Source organism: Podarcis cretensis, assembly GCF_951804945.1.
Source record: "Podarcis cretensis genome assembly, chromosome: 1".
Lineage (NCBI taxonomy): Eukaryota > Metazoa > Chordata > Lepidosauria > Squamata > Lacertidae > Podarcis > Podarcis cretensis.
In genome coordinates, this window is record NC_137170.1 from 59,347,642 (window position 1) to 59,367,849 (window position 20,208).

At 42.7% G+C, this 20,208-nt stretch overlaps 1 protein-coding gene across 5 annotated transcripts in view; it reads right to left on the bottom strand.

The window, feature by feature from the left end:
* The window catches only part of LOC307203256 (uncharacterized protein), a 46,028-nt gene extending 27,425 nt beyond the window's left edge, over positions 1 to 18,603 (bottom strand). The window contains exons 1-2 of one of the 5 annotated variants that reach the window (XM_079953946.1): positions 18,139 to 18,603; positions 11,877 to 11,956 (exon numbers count right to left, since the gene is read on the bottom strand). In XM_079953946.1, coding sequence (XP_079810072.1) covers positions 11,877 to 11,956; positions 18,139 to 18,162 — 104 coding nt within the window. In that variant the 5' untranslated portion in view covers positions 18,163 to 18,603. The remainder of the gene's footprint in view (positions 1 to 11,876; positions 11,957 to 18,138) is intronic. The other 4 variants (XM_079953945.1, XM_079953948.1, XM_079953944.1 and 1 more) reach the window with 4 other exon arrangements.
* Between the last annotated feature and the right edge of the window lie 1,605 nt (positions 18,604 to 20,208).

A 20,208-nucleotide genomic window follows, 5' to 3' on the forward strand; every position in this document is an offset into this window, starting at 1 on the left:
GCTGAATCAGAAGTGGTGTCACTGATTATATACTGTCCCAAATCCACATTCTGTCTAGCGATCTGACACAACACCATTGGGTAAGCTATCTAGAAGAAGAATTGCACATCCCTAGGTACATCGTGGTCTGTGTCCTAGGGAAAGTGATGTCCCTACAACCAGAGTACAAACCTTGATGGGAAAATGTGTCAACATTTTGTCACTCAGTAATGATTTTACAGAATAGTCCTTACAGCCACTGAACACCATACAAATTTCACGCATACCTCTTTGTAGAAATAGGAGTGACAAAAATTGTGAAATATATTACACCAGCACAGAAATGGGGAAGGAAACAACATGTTAAATCATTTTATTTTCTAAGCTTATTCTGCTCCTTGCAGATAGAGGCTTAGAATCAGAGCTGATTACAGTGCAAGGATTTGATTAAATAAGACAGAAAGAAGAACGATCTAACAGAAAGATATCTATCCATTCCCTATTATAAGTAGAGGCTTCAATAATTCCAAGTGAAATTTATCTTTAAATCTTTTTGAGCCAAATTCTATTCTCAGCAGCACTGTTGCAAAGCCAGTGTAAATTTATTTTCTTTCTGCATTCCAGTCTTTGGTGGAGCTGACTTGATTGTAACAGAATTTGATTTTAAATGAATTAATAGCAGATGTTCTTTCTGTAAGGAAGTAGTATGTTGCTTATTTCTATTATTTGGGGTTAATCGAGGTGCATATTTACACTGTGGTCTCCTGCATGTTGACTGCATGTGCAAAAGTCCTCTAACAACAAAATCTGAACCAGTTAACTGTTAACTGTTGCAGCCCATTGGAGTGCTGGAGCTATGGAACCAATTGGGAATGTTTGGTGCTCCTTGTCAAAAGTCTGGTGTTTGGGAGGTACCTAATCAACCAGAGGTGTGGATGTTGGCTATTCAGTCAATATACTGTCTTGTCATGCTAAATTTTAAATGGCAGGAAAGAACTGTATGCCAGGATACTGCCCCAGATTTCATTATATGAGTTCAGGGATATGATCATAAAAACTAAGGAAAAATTACAATGCAAAATGCTTGTGATTTCCTAAGCTAATGGGGTGCAAACAGATTTTTGACGACAACAACAACATGGAAATGAGCACTAGATTTTTGCTAGATTCCACTAGATTCCCAGACGTGGCTTTTATGTCATGTGAAATATCACATAAAATATGGAAATTAACAGGTAAGGCAACATCAGGCAGATGGAATAACCTTCTGTCTGAATGCAGCCTTTGACTAAACCAGCAAGGAAGGGTTCATACTAGGGATAGAAATATGTGGCCTTGCAGAGATTGTTGGACAGCAACTCCCATCGCCCCTGACCATTGGCCATGCTGACTGGGGCTGATGGGAGTTAGAGTCCAGCAATATCTGGAGGGTCACAGGTTCTCCACCCCTGGTTTATGTGGTGCTCCCAACCAATTCAAAGGCTAGACTTGGAGTCAGTCTAACACATGGTGAACTTGAAATAAGAAGGAAAATTATTCAGAGCAGGACCTAGGAGTTGAGGAGGACAAGGGAGAGGGGAGAGGCAGAGAAAAATATGGTCTGAATAAAGATAGATACTGGATGTTCTAAATAAAGATACATACATAATTTTATCTGTATGCAGCCTTTCCACAGTTAAAATCATGCTCAAGGCGGTTTACAGCATTAAAAAATACATAACATCATATCTAAAGTAGTGATATACATTAAAAAATGCACAACCAAACTTGTGTATTTCCACATAAATCACAACAAGATCTAAAATAACGATGCAAAAAACCAACAGCAACAACTCCGTCTACAACAACACCCCCCAAACAACACTCCAGCCCTGTAAGATCTCCATTATTCAAGTCTATTCCTCATGGACAGACAGGTATTTAAACCATGGCTGACTTGTTAATGTGGCAACTGTACAGAAGAGTACAGTAGATAATGAAAGGAATATGCAGCTGTGGACTTACAGGAATCAGCACTTGAGACTCCTCCGTCAACTTTAACACCAGAAGTGCTGGCACAGCATTAACCTACGACAGACCTGCACACAGTGAGAACCAGCAGACCAGATACAACCCACGAGCCCCATAAAGTGGTTTGTCAGGTACTTGACACTCCTCTTTCCAATTTGGCAGTCCCAGGCAGGCAGTAAAAGCATGCGATGAACTGACCCACTTGTGACCCCTCTTGTGAGCCACATTCGGCTTGGGCAGGCCTGAAGTGTGTTTTTCACCAGTCAGAATCTCTGTTTAATGCTGCCCAGATGGAGTTCCCATAACACTCAGTAGCAGGATTCCCAGGCAAGACTATCACTCCTTCTGTAGCACCTGACAAAGCAGTATGCCTCTCTCCTTCTTCAAGAGATTAAAGCAGCATTTCTTTTGCGCTACCTGGTGATTTTTATACTCTGTGATAAAGTTAACATATAGGGCTGTCATTCTCTGTTTCCTTTAACCAGAGTGTCCAGCCGTTTCTCTGGACAAAGCCTAGCTCCATACTATCTAAGGATAATCTATTACAGTGGTACCTCTGGTTAAGTACTTAATTCGTTTCGGAGGTCCGTTCTTAACCTGAAACTGTTCTTAACCTGAAGCACCACTTCAGCTAATGGGGGCCTTCCTGCTGCCGCTGCACGATTTGTGTTCTCATCCTGAAGCAAAGTTCTTAACCCGAGGTAATATTTCTAGGTTAACGGAGTCTGTAACCTGAAGTGTATGTAACCTGAAGCGTATTCCGAGGAACCACTGTAATTAGCCTGATCTGCTCTTAGGCCTCTTTTCCTCAAAGCAACAAGCAAAGCCAGGTAGAAGGCACACATGAGCAGATGCTATTTTCATTTACTTTTTGTGAGACTGCATTGTAAAACAATACATGGCAGGATAAATTCAGCTGATGAATATCCCCTCTCTCCCCACAATCTGGGAGTCATGTTTCCACAGCATTTCTGAACAAGTTCAGTCCGAAACTGAGGGAAGACGTTTGACTGAGGTCGCACTTAAAGGTGAGCCTAGTTTCATTCACGCTTTCCAATATCTGGATCAAAACACAGCCATCTTTTGAATTTTGCATCTTTCTAAATTTTGCAATGCCAAGAAATGTGTAAAAGCATGCATATATTCAGAGAAAGTCTGCATAAGAGGCATATATTAATGCAAACAGCATTCAAACGTGTATTATTTTAGGAGAAATTACTTTGGAAAATGTGCATATTAGGCATATTTACAGAAATTCACAAAAAAATGGTGATGAATTTTCATGACTTCTTTTTTTATTATTGCAAACTGATGTGGAAACATGGAGAACTGAACTTAATGGGAAAATGCTACACTGAAAGAAGCCAAAGCTAACATATTTGCCTATCCCTGTTGAGGCCACCCTGGAATCAGGAAGATCTCTCTTGCACCTGGAGCCTTCCTAGTCCTTTTGCAGAGATGTCAGTGCAGAATGTAACCACTGTGGCTTTCCTTTCAGGAATATGAACCATATATGGGGATTAATTGAGGAGAGGGAGAACCATGTACTCCACCTTGAGCTCCTTGGAAAAAAGGTGGGCTATAAATGCAACCAATAAATACATTATCCAGTGGCATTGTTTTCACTGGAAGGAATGAAGGGGGAATCCAATGTGGATTTTTGTGGTTCTGATGCGGGACAGCTTTGCTCACATCAGACTGCTTCTTGCATTGAGTACCCATGTATGTCTAAGTCACTAATGCATTGTCAGAGTTTCTTTGTTTAAAAAAACAACTTTTATGCAAAATTGAATATAAAGTTACAAGCCAAAACACACACACACACATATGTATGTATATATGTATATGTGTGTGTGTGTGTGTGTGTATAATGTATCAAACCTCTTGCTATACAGTGGACGCTTGGGTTACAAACGTGATCCATGCGGGATGCATGTTCGCAACCCGCAGCGGCATGTCTGCGCATGCGTGGGTTGTGATTTGGCACTTCTGCACGTGCGCAAAGCATGATTTAGCGCTTCTGCGCATGCGCGACCGCTGAAACCTGGAAGTAACCCATTCCGGTACTTTCGGTTTTTGGCAGTCCGCAACCCAAAAAAATGTAACCTGAAGGATCTGTAACCCAAGGTATGACTGTACTATATTTCTACAAGCTAAATTTGTATTTTATATTTATTTATATATACATATTTTATGTAGTTGTTTGCATTGCTACATATGTATAGTAATACATATAATATGTGAGAATTGTTCCTATTTTTAATGGAACTGGGGGAGGGACTCGCTTCTTATCAATATTAAAGAGTGACATGGGGATTAGAAAAAAAAGAAAAACACCTGCGGAGATAGCTTGATATCAAGAATTTCAGAAAAGTTGATCCCTTGTCACTAGAGACCCAAATATGGATATCACCCCAGATGCAAATTACTTCTCATGTAACCTGGGCCATATTCACACAAATAAAGCCAGCTGAAAACAGCTGCCTTTTCAACATGGTTTCGGATCGTGATTTGTGTCTCCAGTGGTTACCATGCTTCCAAAATAAAGTCTAGGTTCAATGTGGCACAAGGCAAATGTTCTCCCTCCCTCTCCCCACTGTTTGCCCCCAAAGCTGCTCTGTCCATTCCCCCAAGCTTTCAGAACAGATTTCAGGGTGGTGTGGGCCACAGGTGGAGGGAGGAGATGGGGGAAGTCATGCTCTGCTAGCAGTAATCCTTTGTGTAATTATTCAGTTGAATACTGGTCTTGGAATTGAGCCACAGCCACGGTATCTTTCCTTCAATACGTTTAAAAAAAAGCCCATGTACCAAGGTGCTCCTAATATGCAAATTTATTTAAATTTTAATAGTTTTAACCAGCAAATGTCTCTTGCCTGCTCCCGTAAGTTGCCACTGAGGCATTGCATGAGTTCTTGCCACTCGCGAATATAAATAATTCACATAAGCTGACAAGTGTATGGAAGTCAGTCAAATGCAAAGTTCCTTTTAAGGAAAACAGTACTTATCAGGAACGAAGAGTCACATACATTCACACACACTCAAGTTCACACACTTTTCGTCAGCAAAAGGAATTGCGTTTTGGCTAGTGCAGAGCTAGAGGATAATACAAAAGAAGGGGTCACTTCATGTCCTGCAGTTGTCCAGCTCTGTCAGGAGCTGCTGGATGAGTGATGGTCTTCTTGTTGGCAGTCTTCTAATTGGACAGTAGCAAGGAAGAGCAGAGAACAGCTCTGAAAGATATATTTCTGCCAGTGTGTGCTGCCAACACCAAGAAGCAGAGCTCACGAGAGGTGAACTGGGGAAGCAGAAACAATGAGTTTCTTCCTTGTTATGCTATGAACTAAAGCAGGGTCTATCATTGGGGCACCCATGGGCACCATTGTGCCTGTCAGTACTTCCTGTGGCGCCTGCAAAAGGTCTCAGCAAATGTCCCCTCAGAAATATACAATGTGCAAGAGGTGGTTTGCTCTTCCTCCTCAGTTCCTGTTTGCCTTGGTTCAGCCTTCCCTGCGTTGAACACACAACCCTTAAACATGCTCACCTTTCAGTGAATGCCAGGATTGGACACCCATATTCCCTTTCATTCTGAACAGAGGAGAGGTGCAAAGAGCATCTCTTTGTGAGTGAGCATGGGGGTGCCTTTCCCCCAGTGATTATGAGGGGCTAATGGGGGGGGGGCAGCCCCGCACCATTTATAGTCCTGTTTCTTTTTCTGCTCTCTTAAATGTGGAAATCATTTTGTGTTATACCACACATCCCATTGCAGCCACTAATGTGTCACTTTGTGAAATTTGACAAAATGCTAGTTTTAAAAATGTACTGTTCCTGTTGTGCCACTCCAATTAATGAAGCATCTAATAGTGGTTGTTGTTGTTGTTGTCTGAAAAAAAAACACAAGTTTCCCCCCAACTATTACTCCCTGCCCCAATATCTGCTATTTGAAGGGATAACTTCAAGTTACAAGCAGAAGTGTAACTGGACCCTGGCATCACTTTTAAATGAAAAACTGCTTACAGTGGGAGGAGGTTAGAGTGGAGAAAGCAGAGCTCCTTAATCCTTTCCCCACCCACTATTGATAAATTCTGCCCCATACATACACCAGTAGTTTTTCACTCCACAAAGTTCCTGAATACTGTAATGTTTGCTGTTTCTGAAATCCCCTGGGCAGAAAGCACTTGGGGGAGAGACAGCAATTTGGAAAAGAGAATAGGCAGACAGGGAAACAGTTAAGCTTCCTCCATTATCTGCTGCAGCATCTCTGGTATAAATTTATCCTGTCTGGTGTATTTTTACACTCTGAAAAATGGTGTAGGGGTTAAATTACATACATTCACATGTAACCAACATTTTTAGACACACACACACACACACATGGAACATGAATGAATTTGACAAAAGGACAGGAAGGATTTCCAGAGAGAAGTCCTGAAGGGCATAAATACATAGTAAGTTCCTTGTTAGATGAAACCCAAGTTCTACCTAGTCCAAAATTCTGTCTCTTCACAGTGAGCTTAGAAAAATAACTGGAACAGCTGGTTCCTTTTGTTTATCATATAATTAGATCTGCATTGTCTCTGAATGTGAAGATTCCATTTTTAGCTATCATAGCTTGCCCTAACTTGATTGCCCTCATTCTTGCTTTGCATGGGTATCCAATGTCCCTAGCCTGCTCTTTAAAAAATACATGGTCCCTCAGTAGTTTCACAGAAATAGCAAAGAACGTTGCGAATGTTAGGCAAATTTTTTTTTCACGATTGCCCATCGCAGAATTCAGTGCAATGTAGTTAACCAAATCAGTACATTTATTCACAGGATGCTGAAAGAACATGAAGATCAGGTATTTGGAAATAAACAAAGAAAATACGCTTCTGTTTAAGATTCTGGAGTAGTTGCCCTGTATAAGAAAATAACCAGTCCATCTTCCGAACACGCCTGTTATAAGCAGCTTTGGATGTGACAATTACACTGAGAGACCAGGAAATGCACATCTCTTATGCTTCCTGTTCCTGCTCTTCAGTGTCTCATCTGAAATAAGATGTTCAATGCCTCTCCCACAAGTGGGCAGATTTAGTGTACAGACAGCTTTGCTTATCTCCCCATCAGCAAAGACTCAAGTTATATTAAATCATGTTTATTATGCTGCTAACTTAATGTAATAATGACTCATCCACGAGATGAGATCTAATAGAGGCCATGCTTCCCAGGCGCAATGAAATGAAATGACATGTCCTGAAAAATAAAGTCCACTCAGCCTGAAGAAGCTGCTGCTTCTTCAGATGAAGTTGCTGAGCAAGGCAGTCTCAGCATGGCAGAAGTACCTGGAAGTGCTAGCTTACATTAATGCTTTGTGTGAAGTGGTAGCCACTGCTTGGTGGTACAACACATGACAGTGTGTGGAAGATCCTAGGTTCAAATCAATTCCCAGCATCTCTAGTCAAAAAGACCTCAGGTAACAACCATAGGTAACAAGCCCCAACCCTTGAAGAGCTGCTTCACATAGCAAATAGGAGAACTCTCCTTCTTTGGAGGTCTTTAAGCAGAGGCTTGACAACCATATGTCAGGAGTGCTCTGATGGTGTTTCCTGCTTGGCAGGGGGTTGGACTCGATGGCCCTTGTGGTCTCTTCCAACTCTATGATTCTATGATTCAAATAGGAGAAGGCTAAATCATCCAGTTGTCAGACTCAGGACCTGAGGCGCCGAGTTCTGCCCAACATTGGGGGTGTGTTTGTGCATATGTGACATCACACGCACAATGCAGCTGTCACATCGGGAGGAGACCAATAGCGAGAGGAGTCCGAGCGCGAAGCCTGGCTGTGTGGCATGACACTGTGCTCGGCTCCTGGCTCTCCTGCTTCACTGTGGCTGGCCCTGTGGAGGAAGCGAGCTCGGCGGAGAGGGCAGATGGGGCAGAGGAATGATGGGACTCACAGTCCCTGTTTGGCCTGCCCTGGAGGCTACAGCAGGAGGCACAGCAGAGGCAGCAACCCATTGCAAAACACTGCAGCGGCAGGACCGGGAAGCAGAACTGTCCTTTTGCTACTGCTCTAGGCAACTTTGCAGCCTCCCCCCCCCCCATCCCCATGGTGAAACGAAGCAAAGTGCTTGTCACAAGACAGGTGTTTACATTCCACAGTCAGCGTGCTGTTGGGCTTTCCCACGGGAAAGGGAGACTGGATGTGACGTACACTGGTTTCCTGTTTTTCTCAGTTCTCTTGGTGCTTCCGAAGAGAGAAGAGTTGCTTCTCTGCTCTCGCAGAAGCAAGATGCATGTATGTAATCTATCAGCTTTGAAGTGTAAATAAAGTAATGTAAAGTATGTGGCACGTACTCCTCATCCTTCCGCTGTGCACAGGACTCTGCAAAAAAAACAGAAACACCCCCAGGACACTCTGGACAGTCCTGGCAGCCTTGTCATGAGAGAGACGCTGGGCAGGTGACGGAGGGGCCACAGTGATATGGGTCTTTCCTATGAGGGAAAACAACAGCATGGGGGGGTTGCTTAGGGAACAAGGCAGTGCACAAGCAATGTGTTGACTGTTGCATCAGTAGGTGGCTGATTCCATGCTCGGCTCCTCCGCCCCCTGAAAATTGTGGGGTTGAAGATACCTCAGCCCTATAGAGTTGGCACCTATGTTCAGGCCAAGCCAGTTTCATATGTAGTTAAGGATGCAGGATGAACTCTGGCATTGTTTAGATGCCTATGGGAAGTCCACCAGCAGGACATGAGGCCAACAGCCCTCTCCTGCTGCTGTACCTCAGCAACTGCCTTCCACAGGCATTCCCTCTCTGAGCCTGGCAGTCACATAGAGTCATTGAGAGCCTTGCCCTCCACAAATTTGTCTTAATCGCCTTTTTAAGCCATCAAAGCTGGTGGCCCTTCTCACACTGTGTTCCTATGCGGACCCAGGTTCTGTGAATCGTCAGAGAAAGAAAGCTGGATGCCTGCTGGCGTTGAAGTATTGCTAGCAAAGTACCCACGCAGAGATCCTCCGATTCTTACACTTCTCTTTGGTATGCACGCAGCATTCCTTTTTGCTGGCGGAGCAGAGTGGTGGCACTGACAACAGCTGGAGAGGGTCTCTTGAGATGAAACAGGTGTTGCACGGCAGCAATTAGGGAGAAAGCAAGAAGGCAAAATAACAGGGAGTTGCCAGGAGCTAAATCCTTCCCTCGGGAACAGTGCCTGACCTCAAGGAAGTCCATGAGACATCCAGCCAGACGGAAAAGAAAAGCTCGTCCCTCTAATAATGCGCGTTACCCACCACCGATAACACACACACTCTGTCTTTATTTCCTGGGTGGGAGTGAAATCTCTGTCAAATGATGCCCTTGATGTTACAACTACTGTAAATAGCAGCATAAGAAACAAAGATCCCGCTGCCGGCAGCTTTGGGGCGGCTTGAATCGAAAGGACATCCATTTGAAAATTTGGCTGTCATTAGAAAGAAAGCGAGGCAATTTCATGCCACAGTAGTTAAAGGCAGACAGTGTTCTGGTCACTGGTAAGCACAATGTTGTTGCTAATGTCTCCAGTAACTGCTAATTTACTCTTCCATTTTGCTCCTCTACACCAGCCACAAAGGGAGCTGACTCCAATTATTTTTCAGACAGAACCCAGCCTGGTGTTTACCATTATCTCCCTGACAACCCCTTCGTGTGACAACATTATGCAATGTAATTGCAAAGCTGCTTCATCTCACTGGGGCTGTTATTTTCAGTTATTTTTTTTCCCAAGGTCAAGGATAATAATTAAGGGATTGCCTGCAACACAACCTTGTTATGTACCCAAAAAAATAACTCCCAATAAGGCACCCACTGTTCCCCCGTGAGGAGATTTCTGTCCAGTTAAGTAGTGCTGGAAGATCATTTGAATGGCGTTTGGGGAGTGGAACACTAGGGAATAATTTGTAGAGAACAGCATGTGGAAGTCCACACAGCTTTACACATAACGCTAAGTCAAATTATGTCTAAGTGTGACAGAACGAGTATGCGAGTTCATGAAATTAAAGTCATAATTGTGTTGCTCCTTCCACCATCCAGCTACTGCCATAAGTACCCAGAGCTAAGCTATGGTTTGTCTTCATGCTATATCTAAGCCCAGGCTCATGGTGTGTTTTGCTCCAGTCAACCCACAAGTTTTAGCCATGGTTTGTTATTGAATGATAATTCATGAGTTGTCTGGAAGAAACAAACCAGAATCCCTGGTTTGGACATAACACCAAGGTAAACGATGACTTAGCTCTGGGTTGCACAGCAGTAGCAGAGGAGGAGCAAAGTCACCACAGTTCTTGCTCCATATATTTGCATACTCACTCATTCACATTTCGTTTGGCTTAGCATGACATGCAGACTGGGCCTTTGTCAGGTGTTGAGTACAGATATAAAACAACTGAATGAATATATATCACACGCACACCCCATCTCTTTGTCACATTGTATCATGACCAAATTCTCAATGAGGATTAACTTGTTCCATAAAGCAGGAGTGGGGAACTTTTCTTCTTCACAGGCAATCTTCTGGCGGCCACATACCAATGGCCACTCTCCATTCTCCATCCAGGCAATCAAGCAGTATTATCACAGTTCAAAACCATATTGTAGGCTGACTAAATCACTAGGGAAGGGTACAGAGCAGGGCCAGTGAAGGGTGTGGCCTGGGGAGGGGCCTGGGAAGTGTCGCCAGGGCAAAATCCCTCTGCAGATTTTCTGTGCAGCTGATAAAATCCGGCTCAGAGAGTAAGATCAGATTTTCACAAGGCATGGCCACAGAGCAATGAGAAAAGCTCTTGGAGCCGGGGAAATGAATCAGTACATGGAACAATCAAAATATGGGTCCACCGAAAGTGAGGATGAGCCATAGGCATAAATACTTAATGGAGTGCCTCATTCATCATCAATCTTCCCTTGGTTTTCTGCAGCTAGATAAGATTAATTGTGTAGTAACATGGGAGAGGGCCTAGTCTGCGAAGGCGCCCTGTTTGTGGAATGCCTTCCCTCTCAATATATAGCTGGCCCCTTCTTGAGTTTCAGCACCAGCTGAAGGCAGGCTTGCTTGCTCAGACATTCGTGTGGGTTAAGTATAGTTATACCTGCTGATGTCGACATGTTACCTGCTTTCATTTTAGGGTATAATTGTATTGACTGGTTTTATTGTTTGGGTTTTTTAATGTGCTTTATTGTACCATTCCCTGGATTAACCTGTGATCAGGCAGGTTACAAATATAATAAATGAATGGATAAATAAATGGACATTACATTTTCAAAGAAATACAGAGTGGGAGATGGAAGTGTGTTCAGGGGAGGGAGTGTAGAGACCTCAGACTTTTGTATGTCTGGAACGTATGCTATTGTATAAAGGGTCACTTCTGTCACTCTGCTCACTTTTAACTCTGGCCCCACTGACCTGGAGCTTTTGCCTGATATGTGGCCCTCAGAAAGTTGTCCACCAAGGAACGGGGCCCTCAGACTGAAAAGAGTTCACCCCACAATGCCCTCCAGTGAAGCCCACTGTCTTGTGTTTGCAGTTAGTGGCCCATTCAGTGTCCAGTATTTGCTCTAGCTTTCCCATCAGATTCACACCTTGGTACGGTAATTGTTACCAGCAGCCTGGCTCATGGGAATTGACAAAGATGGTTACGGAGAAAGAGTAAAAGTAGTGGCACAAAGAAAGTGCAAATCACCTCGATGGCTGACACTGATGAGCAATGGCCTTCTAGAGGGAGATAGTCTGCAATAATTGGATCCCACTTGTGTGTGAGGCAGAAAGGTCTTGATGGGAGCAAGGGAAATCAATGAAACAAGATAAAGGTAGAACGAGGGTGGGGGGATCCTGTACATTTGGCACTAGTGAAACATCTCTCCATTTTCCCATGTCTTATAACTTACTTTTCATTATCTTTAGTGTGGGTAGAAGTGGATCTTTGTTCCTCGTTGTAAAAACCGGCTGGCTTCATCTTTGTTGCCTGCTGAAAGAAATAAAGCAAACAGTCTTCTCACCAGGCAGCCACATACAGTCCTCCAGATTTTCTCCAGCACAACTCCCCCCCCCCCATGAGGCTTGTGAATGAGAACAACAAGGGAGGACCAACCATCTATTATTCTGCATTTCTCGAATGTTTTCTTTCCACTAATTATTTCAGTGTACTGTGGATCTTCTCCGGTCATATTCAGCCCTCTTGGACCAAAATTTGGTCCCCTAGAAATATGAGTTAAATTGGAAGAGCATGAGGCTCTTAATCTCAGGGTCCTGGGTTTGAGCCCCACATGGGGCAAAAGATTACTGCATTACAGGAAGTTGGACAAGACGACCCTTGTGGTCCCTTCCATTGATTCTATGAAACTCTTAAACCAGCAGGATGCAAAATATTGGTTTTAAATGTAAGGACCTAAGAAGAGCCCTGCTCCATCAGGCCAGTGATGCATCTAATTCAGCATCCTCTTCTCACTTTGGACAATTGTGGGAAACCTTCAGAAAGGACCTAAGCACAAGAGCGCTCTCCCTTGTGGTTTCCAACAACTGGTGTTCAGAAGAATGCTGCTTCTGACTGTGGAGGCAAAGCATAGCCCTCATTTCCTCATAATCCTCTTCTAAAGCCTTTCAAGTTTGTGACCACCACCATCTCCTGAGGGTGAGAGCTCCACCCTTTAACTATGCCCTGTGTGAAATGTCCCTGTCCCTGACTAATAACTTCAGGAATGTTTGGGTACTTTTCTCCTTCAGTTTGCAGAGAATACACAACTTAAGGTCAGCAGAGTTATAGCTTAGTTAAATCTACTGAGAAATGGTAGTTCCCTGATGGATGAATAAGGCAACAAAATAAGGTTCTCAGTGATGGTCCCATGAGGAGCTACACTCAAGGCAGTATCCAATTAAAACAGGTACACTAGTGCAATGACTTTTGGCTGCACAATGTAACTTCCCTGCCCTCTTCTAAATCTAAATCTGCTTCAGAGGAAACCCAGAGCAGCTTTAGGGGTCACACTGTGGTGGGGAGAGGATAGGATGGGGAAGATACATTGCCCAACAAAGAGTCACTGTGCCAGTATGTTAGTTGGATACCATTCTCAGTTTGGTAGGTGTGAGGATGCACTTGCTTGCCTTCGATCACGCTACCTGCTTGGCAGGGGGTTGGACTCGGTGGCCCTTGTGGTCTCTTCCAACTCTATGATTCTATGATTCTATGATACCCTACCCTTATGAAATGAAATGTCATGCTTTCTCCTACTAAGGAAAATTCATGAACCAAGCTTTTGTGGCCTTGGCACATTTCAGCTGTTGACGGGCACAATCAATACTTGGAGCATGTTTTTTCCTGGTCAGTATTCCATTTCTCAATCATAGCCCATGTGGATCATGATGATACTTTGCCTTGGGAACATCATGTCTCCATCTCTGTCTTCTATCTGCTTTGTAAGATGGTATCCTTGCTCCCCAGGGTTGGTCTGATATATTTATTTAGATTTCTTTCCTGCCACAGGAACACAGATAATGGTTACCATTATCTTGTTTGATTCTCTCAAAAACAATAAGGGCTGCCTAAATGTATAGGAGTGGACAAACAGCCTTGATCGGGTCCATGTTCCCTGCACATCTTTAGTCTCATCTTACATGTGACAATCTATAAGTGGATTGCATGTCGTTTCCTGTACAGAACTGTCTTTCTATCAGCTGTAAGAGACTGGTTAGGCTGATATGGGGACTCAGAATGATACATTCAGAACAATTATGTGGTAGAGTCCTTCCTGGAGTGTACAGTTCAGACTGAATGTGTGGTTGTGTGTGAGAGAGAGAGAGTTGTGATTTTGAACTCTCCTCTATGTAAAAAGTATTCCTACAAAAAGAAAGATAGCACACTGGGTTGTATTCATTGCTCGTTATACGTAGAGTAAACCCTTAGAAATTAATGGGCATGCCTAGCTTAGGTCCATTAATTTCAGTGGGGCTATTCTTAGTATGGCTATTGTTAGATGCAACCAACTGGGTTGTATCAAGCATTGACGTGCAAGCAGAGCAGATTTTTGCTCAGATGTAAAGCAGTAAAAAAAATTAACTACTTTAAGCTGGATATGGTTTTAAACAGAGGCTGCAAACACACTAACCCATCTGTTGCACAAGCATGTAGTTTTCTCCTGCTTTGGAGGGTAGGACTCGAGGCAATGGCTTCAAGTTACAAGAAAGGAGATTCCGACTAAACATTCGGAAGAACTTTCTGACAGTAAAAGCTGTTTGGCAGTGGAACAGACTCCTACGAGAGGCGGTGGACTCTCCTTCCTTGGAGGTTTTTAAGCAGAGGTTGGATGGCCATCTGTCATGGATGCTTTAGCTGAGATTCCTGCATTGCAGGGGTTAGACTAGATGACCCATGGGTCCCTTCCAACTCTAAGATAAATCTGGAACCATTCATACTCATCCTTAACATGCTGCTTTTAATCTAGATTGATTCTCCCACCTACTTTCAGCAGCCAGAAACATCATAGCCAGACACTGGAGAGACCTGTCAAGAGTAAGCATAGACAAATGGTACCAAATAGTATCGGAAACAGCCCTACTAGGAAAATTAACCAATAAACTGAAACTGACACAAGGACAAATAGAAGACGATACCTTCACCCTCGTATGGCTCCCTTTCATCACATACACAGCCCAACAAGACAACGACAAGAATCCACCAGCAGCACATGAATCAATATGGCTAACCTGATTCAAAAACACCCACCCACCCCACTCACACATGAAAACAATGTTCAACACAGCCAATCACAAACAAGCAACTGCACCCTAGGCCAACCACAATTTCTCTCACCACCAAAGGAACACAAGCGAATAGCAAAGAGAACCTGCACAAATGATGCTGACACAAAAACCCACACATACATTAAGCAAAATAGAAATATTGCCTCCCGACTCCACCCCCACCCACCATGGCCCCCTCCACCTCTTCTCTCCTCTTTTCTTCCTAATGTAACCCTAATGTCTCAACAAATGAAACTGACGTATGGAAAATGTAACTTGAAAAAGGAGACATTGTGCATACCTTTGTAAACCAAGAAAACTTTAATAAAATTTTAAATTTAAAAAAATTAATCTAGATTGATTCTAAATCCTGCTGTCCACAAGGGTGGGTGTAGCTGCCTGATATGCATTTGAAAACCCTCCTCTTTATTAGGTTGTCCACTCCTTTTCCTCCCTGCATATGCCTCAGGTAAGTGAAGAAGGAAGCAGTGGCTGTAATCTTAGCACATCCCCACTCACAACATCATTGGGCATATGTGGATACATCTCCCTGCATCCCCCAGCTGCTGTTGGGACTGCCTACATCTGTTTTCAATTGGTCACACTGCAGAGTAATACAGAAGCAATCTGCAGTGTGATTTTATTTTCAGAATGAAACCAGTTTCTCAAGAAGGGCTTTTCGGGTGCAAAAGATAGGCACAAGATCTAGACTGTGTGTGGACTAAACAGAAAAAGCAGGCACTCAGTCTCCTTTGATTCTTTGATAAAATGTGTGTATGTAGCCCAGGGTGTGGAACCTTTGATTTTCCAGATGTTGCTAGATACTCCACCTGCAACCATCACTGTCTATTGGCCATGCTGCCTGGTGCTGATGGGAGTTGGAGCCTGAAAGCATCCAGAGGTTCTCTACCCCTGCATAATGGAAAGCTTTCCAAAATCCTCTGGATCATGATTCATCACCTGTTTTACAAAGCAATTAGTGTTATATCTTGCTCTCTTTACTCAGGCGAGGCTCCATAACAGGTTGTCCCTTCCTACTAAGCTTATAAAGAATGACGCATAGCAGCTCTTCCCTTGTAAAGCTGCAGGCGAAAAGAGAGAGCATAGGTTTCCCACATATGAGAGAAAAAGAGCACTTGGAATGATGTAGTGCGCTGAGTTAACAGATAAAAGAGCTTTGAGGAGCCTTGAAACGATAGCAGATTTAAAAGAAAGAATTGTTTTTATATGTTGCCTTTCACACTTGAGAGCCCCCAAAGCAGCATCGTTCAGAGTAATGCAATAGATATTGTTGGTGTAATAGCTTGCCACAGCCAGTATATGGCCAACAATAGAACAATAGAATTATAGTGTTCCAAGGGACTTAAAGGGTCATCAAATCCTCTCCTCTGCACTGGGACAGGATTAATGTGTAAGGCTGCAAGCCTATGCACAATTACCTGGAGTAAGTCCCAGTGAACTCAATGGGTTTTACTTCTGAATAAATATGCGTAAGAGCAGCAGGCTCAAGGTAAGGATTCTTGTTTTCAGCCAGGATATTTCCTGTACATCAACATTTGCCAGTCGTGATGAGGAGAAGCCTGACTCCCACTTCCCAAATGCCATTTACGCTAGAGTTTTCCTCCCTACAGTGCAGTAAACAAGAAAGTGAAAGGCAATTATTGTGCCAAACCAGTCACTAATTAAGTTGAAGATGCTTGATTTCCCTTTTATGCCTACGACAACAACAAATCAATAATGCCTCAAGTCAACAGACTGAGTATGAAATTCTATAGCAATACATTTTTTTCTGCGGGACAGTTACATTAATATTGCAGTTAGATTTGTGTGTGTTTAGGCTTACTTGGGAGTGAGCCCTACTGAACACAGTGATACTTTTCTGGGTAAATATGCATAGGATTGTGCTGTTTATTTCAAAATGTGATACTTCAACTTTCTGACAAGAGGAGTGTTCAAGATGACATGTAAAAAGTCAGATTTGAAACAATGCAATCTGAAATAACAAATATACAGAACAGCAGAAGTAAACATTGGTTAAAATAATGAGCAGATCATTAGAACAGTTTTTGGTTGGACACCCCCCCCCAAAGTAAAGTGCTAGCAAGCTGAATGTGGCTAAGGAGCCCCAATTGGGGTGTCACCACTGGAAAGGCCTTGCTTCTGGCATCCACCTGTCAAAAGAAAAGCCTGGAACAGAGTCTCACATTATGATCTTGGCAGAACAGCAGGTTCAAAAGAGAGAAGGTGATTCTTTAGATACCTAATTTTGGTGCTGTTCTTACTGTAAAAATAATGAATTTCCAATCTCCATCCAGGAATTTTCCACTTTGGGAACAGAAATGTGCATGCTTTTAAAGAGAGTTCATTTGAGGCACATCTTTTACAAAGGAAGCAGTGAGAAAATGGATGCAAATTTGACTCTGCTTTGTGCATTTTGTCATAATATCTAAGGAGAACTCTTATGTGTCTTTATCAATTCAAAATGCATGCTCTTCAGATGCATCTGTCCACATGAAAGATGTATTAATTGGATGTTATACCTACTGTATTTCTTCATTTAAATATTCTGTAAAGGGAGATTTCATTAATCATGTACATTTGTGGAATACTAGTGCTGCCAGCTCTGATTCACCTTTTTGGCTCAAGCTGGAGGTAACAGGGTGTCACTTGTGAATTCAGCATCCATTTATCCTTCAGGCCAGTTTAATACAGTGATCAGTATTAACAGAGCTTCTTCAGTTACCATCTGTTAAGTAGAGGAAGAGGGCTTTGCAAATACACCCCAAACCAAATGTGTGTTTGCAAAAAACCCCACAAAAACTCTTTTTGCCCATCAGCAGTTGGTGAGGTGATCTTTTTCTTGCACAGGCACACATATGCAAAAGGTAATCAATAACATCTAGGATTTGCTTCAAAAGAGAATAGACAGTATCATCCATCTTAATGAATGTTAACTGAAACTCATCTTGCTTAATTCCCAGCACAAGAAGATCTATAGCTTAACAGCCCCTTAAAGCACTGAGTCTCACCAAAGATAGATCAAGAGAGGGGGAGGGAATTATGTTTCTTTGTTGTTTTAAACAGAACATGAAAAACTTCAGTCCTTTTTTTAAAGATATGCTGATAAAACTATAAATCTTTAAACTACTATAGAATTTACTGTAGAATTATAGTACAGTAATGGAAACAGAAAAAGCTACTTTACCTGCCAGACCAAAAGAATGATATATAAGAAGAGAAGGAACATCAAAATGCATTCTTCATGGCTGGAAAGGAGAATTCCATTTCATATTCTATACCATTCATTAACAAAGGGAGATTTTTCAGTAAGGGGGAAATACAGCAGCAAAGTTATTACTTATAAATCTGACATAATAAGAGAAATCTTATTTTGCTCCTGTGAATCAAGCTTACATTGCAGTCTCTTTTTCCCTCCATTTGAAAAGAGTAGTCAGCTAATCCATGTCGGCTTGAGAATGTTGTAAAAATGCTTATTTTGCTTCCTGTTATTTAATCCATTGGGAAATGACATTGCGTGCTGCCATTGAAAGCTGAAGGAACAAGCTTATTTTAGATATGAGTGGAAATGCCACTCAGAAAGAAAATGTCATTTGTGCTAATTGCAGCTTGAAGTACACCCATGAGTAAAGGGCACACACACCTTCTGGCTTCCCAACAGCTTTGTCCACTCCTTAAAAAAGGGCCCTTCTGATGGTGCCTGATTTAAAACCCCACCTGCCACATGAAACCTAAACATTGTTTTGTGTTTCTGTGATGCAGGTAACTTAAGCCTCCATGACAACTTTTATCTCCAGGCAATATTTCCTGCATAAGTGTTTGCCTAACCAGATTTAATTCAATTGCCAAACACAGAAGAATGACACACTGATCCTCTGGAGTGCTGGATATTTGATTATGAGTTTCCATCTTTCTCCTCCTCCTTCTGGTGGCAGTTGTATCTGTAAAACAGAGAGTTCAAACAAAATACTTCTCTGTCATCACCAGACTTCTCCACAGGAAAACAACACAAAATATAAATATATTTTCAAATCACAGAACTAGGTTGCTGTGGGAACTTCACAATCTGATTTTGTGATACTGGAAATACTTCTAAAGGATTTTGAAGTGCCTAGCAAAATAACAATCTTGGAATTGTTGAAGATGGAGGGTGTGTGTGTGCATGGGACAAAAGCTTCCAAGGGTCACATGTAAAGAATGGGCAGGCCCAGAGACAAAAATGGACATGGGTAATGAATGTAAATTCCACCTTTGTACAGTAGGCTAGTTTCTATGCAAACCCGTCTCTTTCAAGGCACGTACCTCTGGTTAAGTACTTAATTCATTCCGGAGGTCCATTCTTAACCTGAAGCTGTTCTTAACCTGAAGCACCACTTTAGCTAATGGGGCCTCCTGCTGCTGCCATGCTGCCGGAGCATGATTTCTGTTCTCATCCTGAAGCAAAGTTCTTAACCTGAGGTACTGTTTCTGGGTTAGCGGAGTCTGTAACCTGAAGCGTATGTAATTTGAAGCGTATGTAACCCAAGGTACCAGTGTAAAATGCACAGAGCTCCAGAGCACATTCCAGGCATGCGAAAACTCAAGGAGGGTGCAAAGCAGACCAGGGAGGAGTGTGGCGTGAGGAGAGTTCTGACTGCTGGACAGAGAGGCCTGGAGGGTGACATTTCTCCCCCCAGGCCTGAATTTCCCCATTACCTGATTTAGATACAAGTTCTAGCTTTATTAGACATTTTGTGAGGATCAGAGCTGGACAACGACTTTCTGCTGCTTTAGGTGAAAGACAAGATGGCGCCCGTGTCCAGAAGCTGACTGGATAAGCTTGATGTTAGCCACAGGACGGCATCATCCATCGTCATACCTGACAGCAGCAAGCTCACTTAGGTGTTGCACTGCAGGGCACGTGGCACACAGCCCTGTCCACCAGAGCCTCCCACTGCTCTCTAACCCCCAGCATGTGCTGTCTGACTTGCCTCACCCTGCCTAAAGGAAACGCTGACCCTGGCCAGGATCTGATACGGGGAATTCTTCCGTTTATCAGTAGTTAACAGAAGAATGGTCAATATTTGGTTGTTGTTGTTGTTAAATAAACTTTTATACCAAAACACTGAACATTGGTTCATATATAATGCACTTACTCTTCAAATCTTCCCGGAATCCACCGACAAATATATACTTAACAACCATTTTCTCCTGCGAAGTTGCCAAGTCTGTTTAATACAGTAAGTGGCTTGAAGCTTGCAGTCGTGGGTTATTTTGCAAGTTATCCATTCAGCAACTTCTCTTGCTTAAATTCACAAACTATATTATAAACTATTTGTAGTTTTAAAAATGTGTTTCAAGGTTTTTTAAGAGACCTAAGAAAAGAATTGCCTCCAGGAGGCAGCTGCTGTTGAATCCAACTCAACGGTGGCTTTGACTGAGCAGAAAGTGTTTATGCTTCTGTAAGTTAGGGCAACTGATTTTCTC